The sequence below is a fragment of the Emys orbicularis genome, chromosome 2 (genome assembly GCF_028017835.1).
Source record: "Emys orbicularis isolate rEmyOrb1 chromosome 2, rEmyOrb1.hap1, whole genome shotgun sequence".
In the NCBI taxonomy this organism is placed as follows: domain Eukaryota; kingdom Metazoa; phylum Chordata; order Testudines; family Emydidae; genus Emys; species Emys orbicularis.
In genome coordinates this window covers 257,312,664-257,337,799 of record NC_088684.1, presented here as the reverse complement: position 1 = coordinate 257,337,799, position 25,136 = coordinate 257,312,664, and the positions used below count along the sequence as shown (strand labels likewise).

The following is a 25,136-nucleotide window of genomic DNA, read 5'->3' as shown; positions in this document are numbered from 1 at the left end:
GCATCTTAAGGCTGAAAGGCTGTATCTTAAGAGATGTTATGCAGAGAGCATCTGCAAGATTTAGACATAGCCTGGTTATGAGGACATAGAGAGAGGGTCAAGTCAAAGATGATGCCCAGGCTGTGGACTTGAGTGCCCGGCAGGATGGTGGTGGCCTCTACAGTAATCAAAGGAGGAGGTAACTTTTTTGTTGTTGTTTTTTTGGGTGGTGGTGGGGTAGATTAAGAACGCTGTTCCAGCCACATTGATCTTGAGCTGGTAGCTAGACATCCACAAGGCACTGTCAAAGGGAGAGGCTGAGATTTGAGTTTGGGCAGGAGGCAGGTCTGGCACATTGGTAGATCTGTGAAGCACCTGCACAGGAATGGCAGTGGAATCTGTGGTGAAGATTATCCAAGGAAGGGGTAGAGGCAGGGTGATGCCCCTTTGTGCAAGTGGCCCCACAAGGGGTTATGCCTAGGCTGCCTCAGCCTGGCCAGGAGAGGGGCTCGGCCCCCAAGGGGGCTGTGTCTGGCACCTAGATCGCTGCATCACAACCCCTTCCTGGGCCCACACAGCCCGAGCCGTCAGGGCCCACAGGCACGGTCTCAGATGTATCTTCGGCTTCGCCGGCGCCTCTGACTAGACTCCGCACTAGCAGCCTCGCCCAGCCCGCGGGGAACGAGGCGCCGCGTGGGAGAACACAACACTTCCAACCGCTGCTCTCAGCCTCGCGCTTTCGAGCCCTGCTGCATCCAGGGCACGAGCTGGGTCCACCGCCCAGCGCGAGACAAAACCCGCGGAAGGACTGCAGAGAGAGGGCAGTGGCAACAGCGAAGGTTACTGGGCATGCTCAGTTCGGGTGAGCATGCTCAGTGCACCCAAAGTCGGGCATTGGGAGCGGGACCTGTTTGTGTCGTTACAGCGGCGTCATAGCAGCCTGAGAGGAGGGCACTGGGATTGGTGCTGAGCTGCGCTTCCCCTTCCGGTTCACCCGGGAGAGGAACCGGAAGTTTCTTGGGGAGGCGACTCTGCTGAGTGAAACCTAACAGAGCCGGCAGTGGCGGTTCCTCCTCCCTTCTCTGTGAGCGGCTGTTTGCTGGACCCTCCCCCCGGCCGCCGCTTCTGATCCGGCTCCTTCCCATGTTCAGGGAAAGCGGGTTGGTAGCAGCCCCGTCTCGTTCCAGCGCCAGGAGCCGCCGTCTCCGTCCGGCCCGAGAGCCGCCGCCGCCGCGTCATGTCTGAGCTGAGCCAGGAGCTCGTCCACCTGGTGTGGGGCAAGAAAGCCGGGCCCGGCGGGCTCGCTGACACCATCTTCTGCCGCTGGGCGCAAGGTAGCCGCCCCTCTCCACGCACTCTGCCCTGATTCCTCCGCGCGCGTCGTTCTCCCCCCCCCCTCCCACCCACCCTCCACTTCCCCCTTCTCTCGCTCCTCCCCATCTCTCTGCCCCTTCCTCTTCTCTTCCCCTTCCTTCTCGCCACCCTCGTGTCCTGCACTTTGCCCCTCCCCACTCCTTGCCTCTCTCAGCTGCCCCTTATGTCTCTGTGCCCTCCTCTTCTTCTCCACCCTCTCAGTCTTGCCCCACATTCTCCTTCTTCATTTGCTCCTCCCTGCCCTCCTCCTCACCCTCTGCCCTTTACTCCTCCTTACTCTCTCTTCCTGTGCCTCACTTACCTCTCTGCTCTGTTCACCCCTTCTGCCAAGTCCACCCCCTCACTTGCTTTCTCCTCCTCCGATCAGGAACTCAGACTTGTCTCCTTCTGAATGAGTATTTTTCCCTTTAGTCTTCTGTCTCTGATTTAATTCTTCCCAATTCAGCCTCCCGGTTAGTTTTACTCAAAGCTAAATCTTCCCTTTATCAACCCTCTACTTTATCTTTTGTTGTCTTGTCAGTACCAGTCCATGGGGTTTTGTTGCTCCTAAAAAAAAGGGGGGGGGCATAAATTGGGAAATAGCATGCTTGGGGGTACACGATATACAGTAATGATGTTTTGCACATGTGAACTTGGTTTATTTTGCTACTAGATCGTTTGTGGCCTATGACTACATGATGAAGCAATTTCACAGCTAAAATATATTTTGGGTTATCTGGCAATCTCTTTTTAAGATACTGAAAGGGAATTACAAGAGAAATGGAGGAAATGTACTTATCAAACTGAATCCATACAGCAGTATATACACGTTTTACGTGATCTAGGCTTTTGTTTCCACAATCAGTTTTCCAGTGTTTGCTGCTTATTCTTATGTGACTACAGAGAAGCACTGGGATCATAAGTAGTTTTGCCAAAACTGGGTACAGACTTGGGCCCAATCTTGCATAGGTTTTTGCACTTGCTCAGTTTCAAACTCTCATGCATACAGGGCTGGATTAACTCTCCTGTGGGCCTGGGGCTATTAGATTTTGTGAGGCCCTGTATACAAGTCTCTTTCCTAATTTATAACAAAATGATCACAATTATGGCATCAAGTAACACTTGTAAACTTGCCTTTTAATTAACATAAAGCCGTTCTGTGGTTACATTTCAGTCTTAAAACATGTAGAATATAGTTAAGTTAATTCAGAATAGCCTACTTCTTACCTTAGAACAGCTGTTATATTAGTTTCTTTAACAGAGAGAGTTTGGGTGCAGGAGGGGATTCTGACCTGGGGCAAGAGGTTGGGGTGCAGGAGGGGGTATGAGGTGCAGGCTCCAGCTGTCAGTGCAGCAGGGCTCAGGTAGGCTGCCTGCCTGCGTGCTATAGCCCCACGCCGCTCCAGGAAGTGGACAGCATCTGGCACATCTCTGGGTGCCCCTGGGGGGAGGGGGACAGTGTGTTTCTGTGTGCTGCCTGTGCACGCAAGAACCGCCCCCGCAGCTCCCATTGACCAGTTCCTGACCAGTGGGAGCTGCAGGGATGGTGCTGGGGGCGGAGGCAGTGTGCGGAGCCGCCTCCCCCATCCTTCCCACCAGGGGCCGCAGAGCCATGCCAGCAGCCAGCCACTTCCGGGACTGGCGTGGGGCCATGGCATGCAAGCAGCCTGTCTGAGCCCTGCAGCACCCCGTGGGGCCCCCTTTAGCCCGGGGCCCTGGGCAGCAGCCTCTAAAGTCCTTGCATTAATCAGGTTGACTTAATCAGGTGCAAACATCTGTGCAGGACTGGTGCTTCTTCATAGGAAAACAAGTAATGATAACCATGGAATCTGAGATCTATACTATATTATATCTATACTATATGCAGATTTTGTGCAAGTTATTGTTAATAATTTTGTAGAGAATCTTATTTGGGAACTGAAATTGTAAAGTTGGACCCAGATATTTATTTGGTGAAAATAATGAATAAGGAATGAGAAGAAGTTGAAACGTTTCATCTGGCTTGATGACTGATATGACAAAGAGAAATATGAATCTCTCAACTAGGCAATTTTAAAAGGAACATGCTCATAAATTGGGGGTTGCATGTGTAGGACTGAATTTTGAAAAGCATCAGACAGATAAATCAGCAGGGGCATAGAATACTTTGTTTTCACTAGTAAAAAGTGGGGTTTTGGTGAGGGTGGTGGTATTAGACTGAAGTGAGCAGAATCCAGATATAAAAGATTCAAAGGAGAGAACTTGGAAGAATAGAATTTTGCTGCTCTAAAGGAATTGAATTGTAGTTAAATAGATCTGAGTGTTTTTTTCAGATAACTGGAAACAAAGGTGAATGCAGAAGGGAAATGATTAATGAAGAATGGGATTGGATTGGGAGGATGGTCGTAGAACTAGTTGAGGAAAGGTGGGAGAGTGTTGGTGATTATAAAATATTGTGTTAGTTGTTTAGAGGTAAGTAATCATCGTGTACATGGATGAAAGGAAGACAGGCAAGCCAGGTTTTTTGATATAGGGGAAGAAAGATGAGCTCCCATAGGATAGTATTAGTCTTGCCTTTGAAGAGCATAGCTATATCTTGGATAGAGGGAGACGGAAGGAAGCTGGGTGTTAGGTTTTGACTTCTTAAAGTTGACAGTACATAAAGACTATGTTGGCTGAGGAAGACTACTTCAGGGTTTCAACAAGTTGTTAAGAAAGAAGTAGTGCATTAGATTTCTGTATTGTTAAAATTATTATAGAAATTCCCCAAGAAGAGGTTACTTGTGGGGAGTAAAAGGAGGAAGGGAAGCCAAAGGGGTCAGTAGATAAGGTAGGTGGACTAGACTTCAAAAAACCCTTAAAGACTTGGTTTGGTCTAACTGAATTATCCTTCTGGAATTTAAAGAAGGGCCAAAAAGTAGATGAAATCCTAAAGGGCATCATACAATAAGCTGGTCTTAGCCAAAGTTCAAATGAACATTTGCTATAGACATTATGTAAAAATAAAAAAATCCAGAGACTTATAATTTTTGGAAAGGCTAAAATTATAGTACTCAGAGTATCCATACTAAGGAATATCAGATGTACAAATAATACTTCTGGGGGAATTCTGCACCACTGCATGCACGCATAATGTGCCGTGCATACTTTTAATTTTTTGAGCAGAAAACAGCTTCTGCTTGAAAGTTGCTGCAGTTCTGCCTTTTGCCCACCAGAGGATGCTGTGGCAATAGACCAGAGCTGCAGCTTCCGGGCAGCTAGGGAAGTCAAAGAGCCCTACCTTCTTCACAGCGCCCGTTGGGCTAGGTCAGGAGACAGAATATGGGGAGAAAGACAACATGGGGCTGCTGGGGGGGGTCACAGATGGGCTCCTAAGGGCTAGTGGCGAAGGACAGACTGGGGTAGGTGCTGAACGGGAGTGGAGGTGCAGGGAGGGGGATGCAAGGCCCTATGGGGGAGGGGGTGGTTGAGTATGGGCACAGAGACATATGGGCACGGGGGAGGGGGTGCAGGGACACATGGGGATAGGTGAAGGGGGCTGGTTGAGGGAGTGCAAGGACACATGGGAACGGGAAAGGGGGTGCAGGGCCACATGAGGAAATACTCAGAGTTCTGTATTAATATGCCTAGTAAGGAATCTATTTGTGTCAAAACATTTCTTGAATTTTTGTTGTTGTTTGTATTGTTACATACATACTTGCTGACAGGTATTTTGAAATAAATTACCAAAAATAATTGAAACTGGTGTGATTATATTGTGTTATTTTGACAAATAAAATGTGCAGAATTTTAAAATATTGTGTGCAAAATTTGTGATTTTTTTTTGTTGCAGAATTTTTAAATTTTTTGACGCAGAATTCCCCCAGGAGTTAAATAACTTTCATATGTAATTACATGTACAGTATTGATTCAGTATCCATTCACCATAATGCTGTTAATACTCAAGATTGCCAGCAAAGCAAATATAATAATAATATTAACAGAACTAAATGGCAGCAATGACTTTAGTTTAAATGATATAATTGTACTCTACCAACTTAAATAAACATTTGCCAAATATTCCTTTAGTATGGTATGTCTCCTTAGGGCAGACTAAACTAGTTTGGCAAATCTGACCTGACATTTTTAGGTCACACAGTTGAAAAATGATATAATATAGTAAACAAAAAAGATTCAAGCTCTCTAGCAAACCCCTGAAGAATGTGAAACAAATGCAAGGTTTCTTGTGTGTGGTGGGATGGTACCCCATACTTTTTTTTTTTTTCATTGCAATTACTGAATCATCAGAACAACTGAATACTACCCTGTACTTTTGAGAACACTGCAAAGGTACTCTTTTTTTAAAGTTAAAGGAAAATTGCAGTCTATATTGGCTCATCCAGGTCAGAAGCTATCTCAGATTGTACATATGAATGCCAGTAGGCTATGGGATGTTCCTAGCTCATAGCATTGGTGGCAATCTATATCATTAGGTCATTTACACCAGGTGAGTGAAATGACACCAATGAAACGTTTGGCAGCACTACGGAGTGATAGAGATTTTGGTTCAAATTAAGGGAATCTAAGTAGGTATAACTTGTGTATACTGGCGCGTGGTATGTAAATTATATCAGTGTAGACTCAGATCATCTTGAACTAACACCCAGTTAGTAACAGGTCAGTTACACACTATTATGCATCACCTCTGGGTTTGGCTGACAGACTAAGGAAGATGTAATTTTCATTTCTAGTGAAGGAATGGTCTAATTTACCTAGTGAAGGGTGCCATAAATTACATAATTTTAGACTGGCCTATAAATGTAGTTCATTGTGTAAAGACTATTAGCTGAATATTGTTTGGTGCTTGGAATACGCTAGTCCACCCTAACGTAAATTTTTGTGTGGCAAATTGGGCTTTGATGTTTCCGTTTTAAGATTTTACCATGGATATGGAAGAGAAAAACTTTCAGATGTCCTGTCCAGGATCATCTTGAACGTGTCTAGCTCATGGACAATTAACATTCCACCATTCCAAAAGGGCTTTCTGTAGTTGAAAGCAGATAGTTGCTCAAAAAGATATTGCATGCCTTAAAAAAGATAAAAATCCTTAATTGTGGCCCAGTAGTGCCTCCTGTGATGTCAGTGGGAGATTTACCATGGACTTCAGTGGAAGCAGAAATGGATTATTTACAAAGAGTGAATATTCAGTAAAAAGAAGCTCAAAAATCAGCTTTTACAGTAAGATACGGTGTCTCAAGTTTCTAAACAGGATTTATATGGAGCTATATTCTTACTGAATCAGAATGAGTACGGTAGTGTGTTGGAAGTCACATTCTGATGAACATCTTAATTTTGTTCACTACTTTACATGTTACTAATTCAAAACTCTAGGGACTAGCCCTTTTTGGCCATGTGTCATTGCTGATATAAGTAATATTGTGGAATGTAATCTGCCCCCTTGTACTCCATACATTTTTTATTTTCATGTGTTTTAAATTAGACTTGTTTGCTCTGTAAAAATGGTATTTTCTGGTCTACAAAACTAACTTGATCTTGGTGAATAAAGTGAGTGGCATTCCTGTCAAGGAGAATATATGTAATAAGTATGCATGCTTAAGTACATCATTAACCATGCTCTTTTTCATTGTCAGGGTTTGTATATAGTGAATCTGAATCAACTGCATTAGAACAATTTGAAGGTGGCCCTTGTGCGGTGATTGCACCCGTTCAGGTAAAGTGCACTGGTTACAGAAATGGTTTAAACTTAATAGGCACAAAATTTCACCAGCTCTTACATAATTTATATGGTACCATAGCTGAATAAAAAAATCAAGCCAAAGATAGAGAGGGATCCCCAGCCAGTTGAATTTACAACATCTGATAAATACAATACATGAGACAACAGTCTATCAACATAGAGACTTTGCGAAAGTGGTATTTTCCTTCTGGGAAATAAGAGAGACGAATTCAAGCCTGGGTAGCTTAAAAGAAGGTATAGAGCAGAGGCTGAGCGGGATAAAAGAGCAATTAAAAATGTAGCAAGTGAAAAGAAAGCACAGATGAGATGTAAGCAAGACTGATACGAAATTAAAATTACATAATCCTTTTTACCTCAGATTCACCAATGCTTTTCTTAAAAGTATTGCCTTCACCACAGCAGTCACAGGCACCACTGCAATAGGTAATTCTGTTCAAAAAATTTAGAGCATTTGAGTTTCAAGTGGTTACTGAATAAACAAGTGGAAATAATAAACTTTCATAGTCCCAAATCACTGGGACTGAAATCTGTGAAGTCAATATAATTAAGACATTAAATTTATCATTGCCGTTCTTGGTACTCCTATACTGGAAACTTTATATGGATTGCAGTACCCTTGATTGCCTGTGATGATGATTTTCAAACTTTCATAGTGTGGGTTACGTTAGTATCTTGTAGCCAATCCCAATGTGAATTAACATACCTGTGATAATTTAAGCAATTGCTTAAATGGCAAAGTAATAATAGGAAAGTATTTAGTTTGTTTTTTAGCTCTTTCTAATGTAGCTTCCATTGCAGTCTATGGTCCATAGTTTGGGAGCCACTGTTCCATGACATAGACATTATAATACAATTAAGTCCTCCTAATTTGGGAGAAAAGAACACAGGTCAGCTGCCTATAAATCTAAATAAATGGAAGGGGTATGCCAATGGTTCGAAATCTATGAGACTGTTCTCATTTCAGTGTGTATAGATTCAATCCCCTTGTCCTTCAATTTGTCTTTTAAAAAATTATTTTAAAAATGTATGGGTGAGTTAAATGGGTTTTGAATGGGGGAGCAGGAAGGAAGGGCTCAAACGAGGAGTAAGGAGAGAACCTGGAGTAGCTGCTGCTAGCACTGGATGGCTAAAGGAAGAAAGCTGGCTAAAGAGCCCCGATAGGAGAATCTGTTGGGTAAGTGAGCCTGGTGCAAGGAAAGGGAGACTATGGGAGTGCTGTAACACTCTGAAATACTATGTGGTATGAGTATTAATTAGAGCAGGAGCATATAAATGTGTGTTTATTTTTGCATTGTAAGTGGCAAAAAGAACATCATTTTACATATTTGGTTTTGAAGTTGGTAGTTTGATACCTGATTTTTATTTTTATTATTTTTTTTAAATCACAGGGATTTATAGAAAACCTAGCAGATATCTAGAACTGCGATATGTTTTCAGACTGATATGGGGAAACATTACCCAGGCACCCTTTTAAAAGAAAAATGTAGCTTGCAAGCTGCTGAGCTTAACTGCTGAAAATGTTTAGTTTGGTCTCTGCATGGAAGGAGGTTAGGGTAGTCTTCTATGTAACTTAGTATGTAGAATTCTGACGTGGTGGTGTACCTTCACTTAAGCAAGAGTCCCATGGGGTAGTAGTCCTTAGTTCGGTATACAATTTGGCATACAGGTATGAACTCTGGTAGGCAGTATGGGTATACTTCACACTTGAGGTTTATACTTAAAACTAGAGAAACTTATTCTGAAGCCACTGATGTAATAGGATTGAGTAGGGAAACCAGAGAACAAATGAAGCTCTGGCATGCTTTCATAGTTTGAGCTCAAATATCTGACATTTTAACTGTATATTATTGCTGTCTTTTTAATATAAATATAATGTGAAATGTAGAATTGAATTGATGTAGAGTAAAAATTGATTACCATATATACTCGTTCATAAGCCGAATTTTTTAGTAAAAAAGGAAAGCACCAGAGAAGGAGGTCGGCATATGAACGGGTATAGAGAGGGAGAGGTGGGACACAGTCCCTCCGCCCAACAGAGGGAGCAAGGAGAGGCAGCACAGCCAGCAGACCCAGAAGGAAAGAGGTGGGGCCAGAGTCTCTCCGCTTCTGGCCACGCTGCTCTCCCCCCAGCCTCCGAAGCAGCTGCAGCTCTGGGGCTGGCAAGGTGCAGCTGTGCCACTCGGCCCCGCCCCCCAGAGCAGGCTGTGGCTGCTGCGTCTGTGCCGCCCGGCCCAGCGCACTAGAACATGCTGTGGCCACGCCGCCCGGTCTGGCCCACCGGAGCAGGCTGCGGCCGCGCTGCCCAGCCTGCCGGAGCAGTTCCAGCCAGGCCAGAGACATCCTCCCCTGGACCTCCCCGGATAAGGTGGGAAGGGATGGGGAGATTGTGGGGGTCCCAGGCTAGGGGTGGGGTCAGAGGGAGGGTGGTCACAGGTTACTGCCCTGACTCCCAGCTTCTCTCTCCCCCTCCACCCCTCCAAACATTTCTCCACCAGTTGCTGTCCCGGCCCATCAGGGTAAGCAGCTGGCACGCCAGGACACTTTGTTTATTTAGGTTTACCTCCGTGCCTGCAGACGCTCGAGGTAAACAAACCATCTTCTCCCGCCAGTGGCTTATCCTGATGGCCCAGGAGCCAAAGTTTGCTGACCCCTGAATTATAGGGTTGGTTTATGAATGGGTCGTAAAAAAATTTCCATTTTTACTTATTCATCTTGGGGGGGTTGGCTTATAAACGAACTGGCTTATGATTGATTATATACGGTACTTCATCTTGTAGTCTAATGCTTGTTTCTTTCATTACATAAAGGCATTCCTTTTGAAGAAGCTTTTCACCTGTGAGAAGTCTGCTTGGAGAGAGTGTCAAGGTAATTAGGACCTGTTTTCATATTTTTTTATTCTAATAATTTGCATTACAAAGAGGTTTATAAATATTTGTACATTTGCCTAACTGTGCTGCCATGCTGTCTTCATAGTGGGGAAAAATGATACTTATACTTCACATGGCACTAACTTGCTAATTTTCATACTTCAATGCCAGTCTACAATATTTTTGATCACATTGGTGGACATCACTGATTGAATCATTCAGCTTGGATTTGTTTAAATTCTTATAAACGAAACTGAAAGTGAGTAACAGAAATCTTATTGAGATGTACCTTTGGAGGGCTGGTTTTAAATTTCTGTACTCTGACAGCTGCCAACGTTAATAAGTGGGTGCATACATTCAATGCTATTAGCATACTTAAGATAGTGATAAACAGTAATTGAACTCATGCAGGATTCTGATCTTTCAGAGGAAGAACAGAAGAACCTTCTTTGTCATACGTTATGTGACATTTTAGAGATGGCTTGCTCTGATAATTCTGAATCGTACTCTTTGGCAACATGGATAAGAGGAAAAACAACTGAAGAGACTGCTAGTATTTCTGAGAGTCCTGTCGAGTCAAGTCATCAGGAGGAACAACCCTGTAAGATGTATTTCTCTCTAAATTAATTGTTTTGTCTCCTGAGCAATAGTTCATTCTTTTAGAGAACCCTCAATAGCTATGTCGGTGGACAAAGTTCTCCTGCCAACCTAGCGTTATCTACACCAGCGCTTAGGTCAGTGTAACTTACATCGCTCAAAGGGGGTGGCTTTTTCACTCCCCTGAGCGACGTAAGTTATATCGCGGTAAGTGCTAGTGTAGACAGATGGTGTGAGGAAGGGTGCACCATCAAGGTGATAGTCATACATTATTTATTTCAAATTTTGTTGTACATGAGTGTACTTGTTTTCTGTAGGCAATATTGCAAGAGAAAGCTTTTAAGAATAGATAAATCGGGTGACAGTATTGAATAGAGTTTGGATCATAAGCTCTTTTTGGTAAGGATTGTCTTTATTAACCTCTGATAAGTGCCTAGGATGCTTTGGAATGCTCAGATAATAGTAGTTAAACATACTTGTTCCTAGAAGCTGTTAATTAACAAAGTTCAACCTCACCATATAGTGGCTACTAGAAAGATTATAAGTCTCTCAGAGAGGATCACTTATGGAATTTCTGCCCGTTTTTGTTCAACAAACATGTTTTTCCACTTAAGACATAATGTGCATAAAGTTGTATTGGCAACTTATTTCTAGGGATTGGTAAATTCCTTCTTTGAAAGATTATTGTAACCAGGGAATAGCAATATCTGCGTAAAATATTTTCTGTATGGTTTCCTGTTTGTCATGAACATCATCTTTGTGCTGTGAAATTTGTCTTGTAAGAGATTGGAGCAGATTCTGGTTGCCACAAGGCTTTTCCAAACCGACTCTCCTTGTTAAAATACTGACCTGTCCTGAGCACTATGTGAACATGGAAAGTGGGCTTGCTTACCACAAAAAAAACCTCTCCCTTTCCCCTGCAGCAACCTTGATATTGGCAGCCCGGCCACTTTGGGCTTCTCTTCACTGCATTGTCAACTTGAGCTCAACCAGACTCCTGTCCCCCCACACACAAATCTCTAGCTCAAGTTCAGTAGTACTTTAACCTCCACCTAGCTAGCCCATAAAGGAGGGTGGTTTAGAGCAGAGCGCTGCTAAAGCTGGAGCTAGTAATGGAGAGGGGATGTAGCAACTCCACTTTCAACTAATCCGCTGATAATCCAATCACTCTAGTTCAAAGTGTTCAGTAGTGTGGTCACTCTCACTACAGCTAGGCTACTTGGAATGTATGAGCTAACTGTTGTAGTGAACTAATCTGTCCCAACGTATTCCTATATATTTTTTGATGTTGCTGTACCAGTTTGGGAGTTGTGGTTGACTTTGCCCTTTATAAATGGGATGTGATATCACATCCCAGCATTAGTCAAATTTTCCTGCTGTTATGAAGAGCCTGTACTTTAAAGGAAGAACAGGGAACTTTAATGGTGAACCTCCCTTGTCTGTCTCTCTCTGCTCTGGGGCATTGAACAGCTCATCTCTTACTTGTACTCTGGAGTTCAAGAAGTATTTTGATTTTTACTTCCCTCCTGGTCTCAAGATTTTTTTTCTCCTGTCCTTATTTTCTCCCATTTTAGCTATAGGGGGGCTTCCAAGTCCTTATCTGGCCAGGCTGTGGACAAAGAGATGGGTACCAAGGAACTGATGGCAGTGCAAAGTTTCAGCACTGGCAGGGTTAAGATATAGATTGAAATTTCCTGCCTTTGCTGCTGTGACCAAATGAACATTCAAACTTTGCCTTTTCATTTTTCAAGACTTTTGATGTTGCGGAGGACAGGATGGTTTCACAGATGGCAGTCAGCTTGACAGTCAGGCTGCTGCTTTTGGGAGTCTAATTACATACTTCCAATGGAATAAAAGCTGAAGTATATTTATAATGTTGTAAACATTTCTACTTCTGGCTTAATACATTAATACTATAAAATAATTCCAAATATTGTAAATATAGTATTTTTTTAAACTCAGCTTTTCTCTAATCACCTTTTTTCTTATATGGATTTTTTTTTTTTATTTCATCTGTTCTTTCCTCTCCTCTTTTTCTCCCAACTAAATGTTGTTTGTGTGATCTCATCTGAATTATGCCTGTCTCCACTATTTTTTTAGCACTACCCCTTCTCTTCCAGGCCCCTCATCTGTTGTCTGCCTGTTTCCTGCTTTTGTTCCAAATGTTAAGTTTCTGCTATTCCACTCCAAGTAGTATCAGAGTGAAATGGTCTAAAATACTGTTCTTAGAACTGTCAACAAAGTGGATTCAAACACACATACAGAATGGTCACATTTGTTTCATCTGCTTTTGTGGTGTACACTAATGACTTGTTGGCCATGCACTTCATTATAATCATGCAAGCTCTCGGGTTCAAATGTTGATTTGTATGTATATTCTCTCTAACTTTTTTCCTTTCTTTTTTTTTGTTTTGTTTTTTGTTTTAAAAAACTTAGTCTCTTTAGCTACAATAGCAGTTATGACGACTTATTTAAAGTTACAATAATTTTCATTATGAACTACTGTTCATGTGTTTTCCAAAATACATTTTTGTGCGGGAATGTAACATGCATGATTTCTGCCCCAAAATAATTTTTTTAGACTGTGTAAAGTTTTTTAGCCATTAAGTTGGAAGGGTTAAATCATCATTCCCCCTTTTTCAAAAAATATTCTGGTCCAGTCACTTTTTATGGGGTTAACTTGGCAATATCACAAATTGATATGTGAGTGGTCCACTGACTAGAGAAACAAGCTTGTAAGTCATAAAACAAATATACCTCTACCCCGATATAACGCGACCTGATATAACACGAATTCTGATATAATGCGGTAAAGCAGTGCTCCGGGGGGGCGGGGCTGCACACTCCGGCGGATCAAAGCAAAGCAAGTTCACCTATAACGGTAAGATTTTTTGGCTCCCGAGGACAGCGTTATATCGAGGTAGAGGTGTAGCTCTGAATTTTTTTACTTATTTTAAAAAGGAAATCTATTAAGACAAGGATCCACAGGTAACTTAGCCATTTCAGGATTGATTTTAAGGTTCTAACTATTATCTGGCCACATTGCACATTTGTCGTATCTTCTGTTCTAGTTCAAGTATTTGTCGTCTTATTTCTCCAAAATGCATATGGTAGGACATGAGACTTACAAAAACATCACGTTCTTCTTATAAATATAACTTTTGTAATTCCTGACTGCTTGTGATTTTTAAAACCATTAATATGTAGGTGACAGTGCTGAGCATACTGAAATCATGGTCCAAAACCCCCCCATTAGCCATTGCAAAAGTCACCTCTTCACTGAAGAGAGAAGCATATTGTGTGTGTATTGCAGGCAAACTAAAAAGACCCTTCAAAATACAACTTTGATATTCAGTTAAGCCATTCCTCTACAGATAAATGAGATACTTTGAGGAATGCTTAATGCTTTGTGAACCTTCATACTGGATCAGTAGTGTTGCTTATGACAGGTACACGTGTAACTGATACAGGGCACAATCATGCATTCATTGAAGCAAACGGAATCACTGCTACTGACTTCTGTGCCTTCAGGATCAAATAGCTATTCAGAAATTCATTGTTCAGTTTTAATTGAAAGTGGAAGCATCTGTTGTATCTATTATACACAAGGAATAAGATAAAACATTCAGGAATATTGGTGGAGTCCAAGCCTGTTAATGATGCTGCTTTTTGAGTGTCTCTTGTAATCTTAGATACTTGTTTTACACATTTTACAAGTATCAAAAAGATTTTAGAGCCTAATTATTTAAAAGCAAGGGAAAGTCAAGAAAAACTCATTTTCTCTCCGTTTCAAAAGCTTTTATGAGGGACCAAAAGGTCTACACTGAACCTGGGACAACACTACATGCTGTATTTTTTTTCCCCCCCTCTAGCTGTAGATATATTTGAGGAATGTCTGAGGAGAGAGTTAGTTTAGAGTTATGAAAACTTGTTGCAGGAACAGTGTGCCTAAAACTATCTGGAACCATTCTAATTTGTTTACAAAAACAAATGTTTCTTAAACATTTGAAAAAAAGTACAGCTTTCTTACATTGACACTGCTCTAAAACTATTCAAATAATCATGCTTGCTTTCATCTAGAAAATAATACTTGCAGTTGACTTGCAAAATTATTTGTAGCATGCTTCTGCTTGGTGACTAACAATCATCATCACTTTTGCAAAATCAACAGTTTATATTTTTACAAATTTTCAAGGCTACAAACTAGGGGCTGTGTAATCTTGATTTTTTTTTTTTTTTTTTTTTTTTTAATTTTAAGATACAAATCCGTGAATGCACCACTCTTTAGATTACAGAGAAGTATGGTGAAGAACCCATATTGTTACAGTGAAGAAGATTACATCAGTTAGATACTAAAATTGAAAATTTCAAAACGGGAAATTAAAAATATAATTGATGCTTGAAAGTATACTAGCTTGCTGTGCGTATCTTGTGTCATTTTTTGCCATGTGTAGTGCTGAAAAGTGTCTCTTGTGTATAGCTGCCTTGGCTGCCGAAGAGCTTGGCTTTGAGCGATTTCATGCATTAATTCAGTAAGTAACATGTTGGAACATTTAAAATACATTATTTTACAATCTCACTAATATTCAAAATCAGATATATGGCAAAGTGTTGTAAGAGTTGGTCAAACTTGGAGTTTAAACTTTGTTTTTACGCTGTGTATTTATAATTCAAAAAGGAAGCAATAATTGGTTCAAGATTTTTAAAAATTATCTAAAATGTCAGATTAGCACACTTTGCACATAATTATGTGCATCTCCTTGCAGTTAATTAAAAGGCATGTTTAATAAATTTGAGTAAAAAGGATATGAATAATTAAATTTGTTGTGATATAGTCTTTACAGATTATGCTGATTTTTTAAAAAAAAATGCTTGTTTGACCTGTACTGCAAGAAACAGCTTGCCTCACCTGGTATCTTTCTATAAATTTCTATAACTTAGACAGGCCAGGAAACTTTTTAAAGAAATGTTTAATTTTATTTTATTTTTATATATATATATATATATATAAAAACATGTAGTGACCTTTAGATTATTAATAGTGGTAACTTTTATTTTATCCAAAATATGTCTCTGATGATGATAAATTTAAAAAAAAAAAAAGGTATACCTTTACAGGAATAAAATGTAAGGAACAAAACGAGAATAGTAATACAAGTTTAAGAATATTTTGGATAAAATAAAAGTTACCAATATAATAACCTAAAGGTCACTACAAGTTTTTATCACCTTCAAGAGTACTTACAATAGTCTCTACCAATCAGTTTTCAAAAAACCCTTTTGTGTGATGGAGGAGAGAGGAGGAAAAAAAATAACATGTTGCCTGACCTTATAATCAACTCTTGTCTCTTCCTTGGTCCTGTCGTAGGCCCCCAGATGTTTCCCCATCACAGCTTCTCACAAAACACCTCACTGGGCGTGGACATCCTTTCCCATGCCCTGTTGACCAAATTCATTTGGCGGGTTAGGTTTCTGAATTTTCTGTGCCTCCTGTACCTCTTTCAAGGTTGCAGGATGCCTTTTGTTACCAAGAATGGCTTGGGTGAACCTTCCCCCTCACAAGCAAATTTGCACCATTGCAATATAAATTTAACATTAAATAAGTTTTATTAAAAACAGAAAAAAGTGGAGTAAAAACAATGGCTTGTTTAGTATATTTAGATTTACACTTAGCATAACATACATTAGGTAAGGCTTTCTCAGTTTAAGTGACAGAAAAGAAACAATGCGTACGTATTCTTAAAAGAAATTTATGGTAGTGATCCCATGCTGTCCCAAGAGAAAGCAATCACGTCACTTACCTGCATTCAGAGATTTCTTCTACTTCTGACTTTCATTTAAGACCTGTCTGCTTGTCCAGATATGCCTCCCATCATTTAGATTAGCCACCTTATTTTCCATACCAGTTTTTCCCATTACACCCATCCACACACAAGTTGAGAACTTTTTGCTTTCACTAAGGCTTTGTCTAAGAGGTGGCCCATTGAGGCTATGTCCTTTTAACAGCAGCCTTTCAAAGGCTTAATGATTCTTTGAGGGGCAAGTTGGTCTTTAAAACGAAGTCTCAGAGAGGAAAGTGGTTTATAATAGGTCCTACACATTGTTCATTGAAGGAAAATAGTTTCACTTGATTGGGTAGAGTTTTTCTTAAGATATAACTCTCCCCTCTTCCTTCCTTTCATTATTAATTACTGTACCGACCGACCTATTCAGTCTACTGCAACTTCAGATTTGAAAAACTTGTTAATTATTTATTCTAGCCACTTTGCGCTATTTCAGATGTACATAATTTATACTAAAATATTTGCATATCAGTAAAAATATAATACTGTAACCAGCGTCTCTAAAGAAACCATTTATTTGCTCCTCTGATAAGTAAATACTAATAGTTGTGGCAGGTATATTAACTGCAGAGATTGCTGTTTAACTGTCTCAGCATGCAGTAACACTGATGTTACTCTGTTTACTTGGACAGCTTAATGTTACGACCTAATATCCTCTTTACTTTTTACACTATTCTAATGCTACATCTAAATTATTTCTCCTTTTTCTTTTTTTGTTTTCAGCAAGCAATCATTCCAAAGCTTTCCAGAACTAAAGGATGCCGTGTGGGATCAGTATTCAGTGTGGACAAATAAATTTGGAGTATTGCTCTTTCTGTATTCTGTGATATTGACAAAGGTTTGTTTTTAAAAGAAAAGATTTGATCATTATCCTTTTACTTAAAGGTGAGCAGCAAGCTCAGAAATTAAAATTGAGTTAATTCCAGGTTTATGGGTAGGATGGGCTCCTTATTCATGTTGTAGTGGGGCATCCACCACAGAAATAAATTTGTAAATCGTTTATTTTTAAGAAAATTCCTTTCTGAACTTCACATGGTATTTTACAGGGGAGTAGGTGGAAAAGAATCTTTTTATAGAGTTAAAATGTATTTCTGTGTTGACTGCCATCCCATCCCTGCTGTTAAGTTGGAACATTAGGCCCATAAATCTACTGTAGCTCCATTTTCATTTTAGTCTTTAGTTCATCTGCTAGCAGTGAAATCCTGAGGAAGGGGGAAAGTCAGAGGATCTCCTTGCAATGTTCCCCCATTGATTAACTGTGAGTAGAGTGTTCCTTATCCCATAGACTTTAAGGTCAGAAGGGACCATCATGATCATCTAGTCTGACCTCCTGCACATTGCAGGCCACAGAATCTCACCCATCCACTCCTGTAACAGACCCCTAATCTCTGGCTGAGTTACTGAAGTCCTCAAATCATGGTTTAAAGACGTCAAGTTACAGAGAATTCACCATTTACACTAGTTTAAACCTGCAAGTGACCCGTGCCCCATGCTGCAGAGGAAGGTGAGAAAACCCCAGGGGGTCTGCTATATTTAGGATCAGAATGACAATCAGTTAGACCCTGAGCAGAGCATATGGGCAAGACCTACCAGCCAGACACCCGGGCAAGAATTCTCTGTAGTAACTCAGAGCCCTCCCCATCTTAGTGTTCCATCACCAGCCGTTGGTGATATTTACTGCTGGCAGTCGCAGATCAACTACATGCCATTGTAGGCAGTCTCATCATACCACCCTTTCCATAAACTTACCAAGCCAGTTACGTTTTTTGTCCATCCATCCGTTCCGCATCCCAGTCCTTGGCAGGCTGTTCCAGAACTTCACTCCTTTGATGGTTAGAAACCTTTGCCTAATTTCAAGCCTAGACTTGTTAATGGCCAGTTTATGTCCATTTGTTCTTCTGTCCACATTGGTACTTCAATACCAGGGAGGGAGAGAAGTTATTTGTTATCCCCCAATGATATATAGAGAGCAATCATATCTCCCCTCAGCCTTATTTTGGTTAGGCTAAACAAGCCAATCTCTTTGAGTCTCCTCTCATAAGGTAAGTTTTCCATTCCTCAAATCATCCTAGGAACTCTTCTCTGCACGTGTTCCAGTTTAAATTAATATTTCTTAAACATGGAAACCAGAATTGTGCACAGTATTCCAGATGAAGTCTCACCAGTGCCTTGTATAACAGTACTAACACTTCCCGCTCTCTGCTGGAAATACTGTACCTTATGAATGCTAGGACTGCATTAGCCTTCTTCACATCTACATCACATTGGCGGCTCATAGTCATCCCGTGATCAACCAATACGCCCCAGTCTTTCTCCTCTTCTGTCGCTTCCCACTGACATGTCCCCAGCTTATAGCAAAAATTCTTGTTAGTCCCTAAATGCATGACCTTACACTTTGCACTATTAAATTTCATTCCATTTCTTCTATTCCAGTTTACAAAGTCATCCAGATCATCTTGTCTGGTCCTCCTCCAATATTGGCAATACCTCCCAACATTGTGTCATCCACTAATTTTATTAGCACACTCTCCCTTTTTTTGCCAATGTCAGTAATAAAAATGTTAAATAAGATTGGTCCCAAGACTGGTCCTTGAGGAACTCCACTAGTAACCTCCCTTTAGCCTTAGATTTCACCTTTTTAGTATGGCCCGGTGTAGTCTCCCCTTTAATCAGTTCCTTATCCATCTTGCAATTCTCATATTAATCCCTACCTTCGCTAATTTAATTAATAATTTCCCATGTGGAACTGTATAAAATGCTTTACTGAAATCCAGGTAGATTAGATCTCTACTACATTTCCTTGACTAAAAAAATCCATTATCTTCTCAAAGAAGGAGATTTAGGCCTGGTCTACACTACGAGTTTAGGTTGACTTTAGCCGCGTTAAATCGAATTTAGCCTGGACACGTTCACACGACGAAGCCCTTTCTTTCGACTTAAAGGGCCCTTTAAACCGGTTTCTTTACTCAACCTCCGAAGAGGGGATTAGCGATAAAATCGGCCTTAGGGGGTCGGAATTGGGTTAGTGTGGACGGAATTCAACGTTATTGGCCTCCGGGAGCTATCCCACAGTGCTTCATTGTGACCGCTCTGGACAGCACTCTCAACTCGGATGCACTGGCCAGGTAGACAGGAAAAGCCCCGCGAACGTTTGAATTTCATTTCCTGTTTGCTGAGCGTGGAGAGCACAGGTGACCACGCAGAGCTCATCAGCACAGGTAACCGTGATGGAGTCCCAGGATCGCAAAAGAGCTCCAGCATGGACAGAACGGGAGGTACGGGATCTGCTCGCCATATGGGGAGATGAATCAGTGCTGGCTGAACTCCGAAGCAGTAAACGAAATGGCAAAATATTAGAAAAGGTCTCCAAGGCCATGAAGGACAGAGACCATAACAGGGACGCACAGCAGTGCCGCGTGAAAATTAAGGAGCTAAGGCAAGCCTACCACAAAACCAGAGAAGCAAACGGAAGGTCCGGGGCTGAGCCGCAAACATGCCGCTACTACGCGGAGCTGCATGCCATTCTAGGGGGTGCAGCCACCACTACCCCAACCGTGTGCTATGAGTCCCTCACTGGAGAAACACACAGGGAAGCGGGTTCGGGGTACGAGGAAGATGAGGATGAAGATAATGTAAATAGCTCACAGCAGCAAGGAAGCGGAGAAACCGGTTTCCCCAACAGCCAGGATATGTTTGTCACCCTGGACCTGGAACCAGTAACCCCCGAACTCACCCAAGACCCTATGGGCACACAGGGGACCTCTGGTGAGTGTACCTTTGTAAATATTACACATGGTTTAAAAGCAAGCGTGTTTAATGATTAATGATTAATTTGCCCTGGCAATCGCGGCCAGTACAGCTACTGGAAAAGTCTGTTAACGTGTATGGGGATGGAGCGGAAATCCTCCAGGGACATCTCCAGAAAGCTCTCCTTCATGTACTCCCAAAGCCTTTGCAAAAGGTTTCTGGGGAGGGCTGCCTTATCCCGTCCGCCATGGTAGGACACTTTACCACGCCAGGCCAGTAGCACGTAGTCTGGAATCATTGCATAACAAAGCATGACAGCGTATGGTCCCGGTGTTTGCTGGCATGCAGACAACATCCATTCCTTATTGCTCTTTGTTATCCTCAGGAGAGTGATATCATTCACGGTCACCTGGTTGAAATGGGGCAATTTTATTAAGGGGACATTCAGAGGTGCCCCTTCCTGCTCTGCTGAACAGAAATATTCCCCGCTGTTAACCACGCGGTGGGGGGGAGGGGTGAAGTGACCATCCCAGAGAATTGGGTGTGTGGGGGAGGGGAATTAGTTGGGTTTGTGCTGCACGTTAACCCTGAAACCGCAGCCCCTCCTTTTACATTGCAAACCCATTTTAAATGGCCAACCCAACGGGTGCTTGGTATGGTTAATGAGAGCAGTACTGTTTTAAACCATCCCCACATGTTAACAAGGTTAAAAAAGCCAAAAGACTGTGTCTTACCATGGCTGCCTGCAAGCTGAAATCTGTGGCCTGGCACTGCGTGAGTGATCTCTCACGCCAAACCGGCAGGCCCTCAATATAAGAGGAAAAATGCGACCTTGTAACGAAAGCACATGTGCTGTGTGATGTGAACAGCAAAATTTAACGTGAAAGAGTGTACCCATTGTTCTCTAAAATGTATCTTTTTTAACCACCTCTCCCTTCTCCTCCACCAGCTGCAAATCTTTCTCCTTCACAGAGGCTAGTGAATATTCGAAAGCGGAAGCGAAGGACGCGTGATGAAATGTTTACAGAACTACACACTGCCTCCCACGCTGACAGAGCACAGCAGAATGCGTGGAGGCAGTCAATTACTGATTATAGAAAAGCCCAATATGAGCGAGAGGAGAGGTGGCGGGCTGAATCGCGGGCTGAAGAGCAGAGGTGGCGTGCTGAATCGCGGGCTGAAGATGAGAGGTGGCGTCAGCTTGCACACAGAAGGCAAGAGTCGATGCTCCGGCTGCTGGAGCATCAAACTGATATGCTCCAGCGTATGGTTGAGCTGCAGGAAAGACAGCAGGAGCAGAGACCGCCGCTACAGCCCCTGTGTAACCAACAGCCCTCCTCCCCAAGTCCCATTGCCTCCTCACCCAGACGCCCAAGAACACGGTGGGGGGGCCTCCGGCCACCCAGTCACTCCACCCTAGATGATTTCCCGAGCAATAAGTTTTAAAGTTTTAAACTGCAGTGTGTCCTTTTCCTTCCCTCCTCCCCCACCCATCCCGGGCTACCTTTGCAATTATCCCCCTAGTTGTGTGATGAATTAATAAAGAATGCATGAATGTGAAGTAACAATGACTTTATTGCCTCTGCAAGTGGTGCTTGAAGGGGGGAGGGTAGGGGAGGGTGGGGTGGTTGGTTTACAGGGAAGTAGAGTTAACCGGGTGGGTGGGGGGGCGGAGATTTCATCAAGGAGAAACAAACAGAAGTTTCACACCGTAGCCTGGCCAGTCACAAAACTAGTTTTCAAAGCTTCTCTGATGCGCACCGCGCCCTGCTGTGCTCCTCTAACCGCTCTGGTGTCTGGCTGCGCCTAATCAGCGGCCAGGCGATTTGCCTCTACCTCCCACCCCGCCATAAATGTCTCCCCCTTACTCTCACAGATATTGTGGAGCGCACAGCAAGCAGCAATAACAATGGGGATATTCTTTTCGCTAAGGTCTGAGCGAGTCAGTAAGCTGCGCCAGCTCGCTTTTAAACGCCCAAATGCACATTCCACCACCATTCGGCACTTGCTCAGCCTGTAGTTGAACAGGTCCTGACTCCTGTCCAGGCTGCCTGTGTACGGCTTCATGAGCCATGGCATTAAGGGGTAGGCTGGGTCCCCAAGGATCACGATAGGCATTTCAACATCCCCAACCGTTATTTTCTGGTCCGGGAAGAAAGTCCCTTCCTCCAGCTTTCGAAACAGAAGAGAGTGCCTGAAGACGCGAGCATCATGTACCCTTCCCGGCCATCCCACGTTGATGTCGGTGAAACGTCCCTTGTGATCCACCAGGGCTTGCAGCAGCATTGAAAAGTACCCCTTGCGGTTTATGTACTCGGTGGCTTGGTGCTCCGGTGCCAAGATAGGGATATGGGTTCCATCTATCGCCCCACCACAGTTTGGGAATCCCATTGCAGCAAAGCCATCCACTATGGCCTGCACGTTTCCCAGAGTCACTACCCTTGATATCACCAGGTCTCTCATTGCCCTGGCAACTTGGATCACAGCAGCCCCCACAGTAGATTTGCCCACTCCAAATTGATTCCCAACTGACCAGTAGCTGTCTGGCGTTGCAAGCTTCCACAGGGCTATCGCCACTCGCTTCTCAACTGTGAGGGCTGCTCTCATCCTGGTATTCTGGCGCTTCAGGGCAGGGGAAAGCAAGTCACAAAGTTCCATGAAAGTGCCCTTACGCATGCGAAAGTTTCGCAGCCACTGGGAATCGTCCCACACCTGCAGCACGATGCGGTCCCACCAGTCTGTGCTTGTTTCCCGGGCCCAGAATCGGCGTTCCACGGCATCAACCTGCCCCAGGAACACCATGATTTCCACAAATGCTGGGGCCTGTGACTTGGTCTAGGTCCATGTCCATTTCCTCATCACTCTCGTCGCCGCGCTGCAATCGCCTCCTCCTCGGCTGGTCCTGGTTTTGCTTTGGCATGTCCTGGCTCTGCATATACTCCAGGACAATGCGCATGGTGTTCGTAGTGCTCATAATTGCCGCGGTGATCTGAGCGGGCTCCATGATCCCAGTGCTAGCTATGGCGTCTGGTCTGAAAAAAGGCGCGAAACTAGTATCTGAAGGACCAGGGGAGGGAGGGAGGGAGGGGCGAGTGACGACATGGCGTACAGGTACAGGGAATTAAAATCAAGAAGGGTGGCTGTGCATCAGGGAGAAACACAAACAACTGTCACACAGAATGCCCCCCCCCCAGAGATTGAACTCCTAAGCCTGGGTTTAGCAGGCCGTTGATTTGATGGAGGGAGGGGGGAAGGAAATGAATACAGAACAAATCTATTTTTTACATCTTAAGACGACGGTGCAGCATGACTGATAGCCCTCGGCATTTTCTGGGTGCTTGGCAGCAAATACTGGGCGCTTGGCAGTTAGCCTTCAGGCCTATTGCACGATCTGATACCCACTGCAGTATGACGACGACGGATACCAGTCATAATATACTATCTACTGCCAAAAGGCAAGGGGTTGCTGCTGTGTAGCAATGTAGCCCCACGTCTGCCAGCCCCATGTCTGCCAGCACCCAGATCGCCCTCGGCCTCTTCTGGGTGCTTAGCAGAAAATACTGGGCGCTTGGCAGAAAATAGCATACTACGACTGATAGCCATCATTGTCAAGACAGTTCGATAGGACAGAGCATGTCTGCCCAGGTGCCCATGATTGACAGCCACTGCTGTACGACGAGGACGGTTACCAGTCGTAATAAACCATCTACTGCCAAAAGGCAAAAGGTAAGGAGCTGGTGCAATGCAGCCCTACGGCTGCCAGCCCCACAGCTACCAGCACCCAGATCACCAATGAAGGCTACCAGTCATGCTGCACCGTCTACCGCCAAAAGGCAGTTAGCTGCTGCTGCTGTGTAGCAATGCAGTCCCACGTCTGCCGGCACCCGGATGACATATGGTGACGGTGAGCTGAGCTGAGCGGGCTCCGTGCTTGCCGTGGTATGTTGTCTGCACAGATAACCCAGGTAAAAAGGCGCGAATCTATTGTCTGCCGTTGCTGTGACGGAGGGGGAGGGGCCTGACGACATGTACCCAGAACCCCCCGCGGCACTGTTTTGCATCATTCGGGCATTGGGATCTCAACCCATAATTCCAATGGGCACCGGAGACTGCGGGAACTGTGGGATAGCTACCCATAGTGCAATGCGCCGGAAGTCGACGCTAGCCTCGGTACTGTGGACGCGGTCCGCCGACGTAATGCACTTAGAGCATTTTATGTGGGGACACACACAATCGGCTGTATACAACCGATTTCTATAAAACCGGCTTCTATTAATTCGATCTAATGTCGTAGTGTAGACATACCCTAAGTTGGTCTGGCACAATATACCTTTTTTAAAACCATATTATATTTTATCCCAATTGTTAACCTCTATGTCCTTAACTACTTTCTCTTTCAAAATTTGTTCCAAGACCTTGCATGCAGTTGAGGTCAAACTAACAGGCCTTTAGTTTTCTGGATCACTTTTTTTCCCCTTTGTTAAAAATAGGAACTGTATTAGCAATTCTCTAGTCAGAGGGTGCGATCCCCCCAAGTTTACAGATTCATTAAAAAGCCTTGCTAGTGGGCTTACAATTTCATGTGCCAGTTCCTTTAATATTCCTGGATGGAAATTACCTGGGCTGCTTTTAGTCCCATTAAGCTATTTGTGTTTGATTTCACCTTGGATGTGGTAATTTCTACTTCCATATCCTCATTCCCATTAGTCACCCTGTCACTACCCCAAGCTCTTCATTAGCCTCATTAAAAACTGAGGCAAAGTATTTGTTAAGGTGTTGGGCCATGCCTAGATAATCTTTAACCTCCACCCCATCCTCAGTGCTTAGCGGTCCCACTTCTTCTTTTCTTGTTTTCTTATTTATATGGCTATAGAACCTTTTACTGTTCTAATTCCCTTTGCAAAATCCAACTCTGCTTGCCTTTTGGTATTTCTCATTTTATCCCTACACTTTCTGACCTCCAAGAGGTAGCTTCCCTTGCTGATCCCTCCCTCTTCCATTCCTTGTAGGCTGTCTGCTTTCTCTCTAGTCACC

General features: G+C 43.2%; 1 protein-coding gene across 1 annotated transcript in view; it reads left to right on the top strand.

Moving 5' to 3' along the window:
* The first annotated feature begins 960 nt into the window (after window positions 1-960).
* Window positions 961-25,136, top strand: part of MINDY3 (MINDY lysine 48 deubiquitinase 3) — an 80,295-nt gene continuing 56,119 nt past the window's right edge. The window contains exons 1-6 of the mRNA XM_065398729.1: window positions 961-1,313; window positions 6,942-7,021; window positions 9,856-9,913; window positions 10,343-10,516; window positions 14,993-15,044; window positions 17,079-17,193. Of these exons, the coding sequence (XP_065254801.1) occupies window positions 1,217-1,313; window positions 6,942-7,021; window positions 9,856-9,913; window positions 10,343-10,516; window positions 14,993-15,044; window positions 17,079-17,193 (576 nt within the window). The 5' untranslated portion in view covers window positions 961-1,216. The remainder of the gene's footprint in view (window positions 1,314-6,941; window positions 7,022-9,855; window positions 9,914-10,342; window positions 10,517-14,992; window positions 15,045-17,078; window positions 17,194-25,136) is intronic.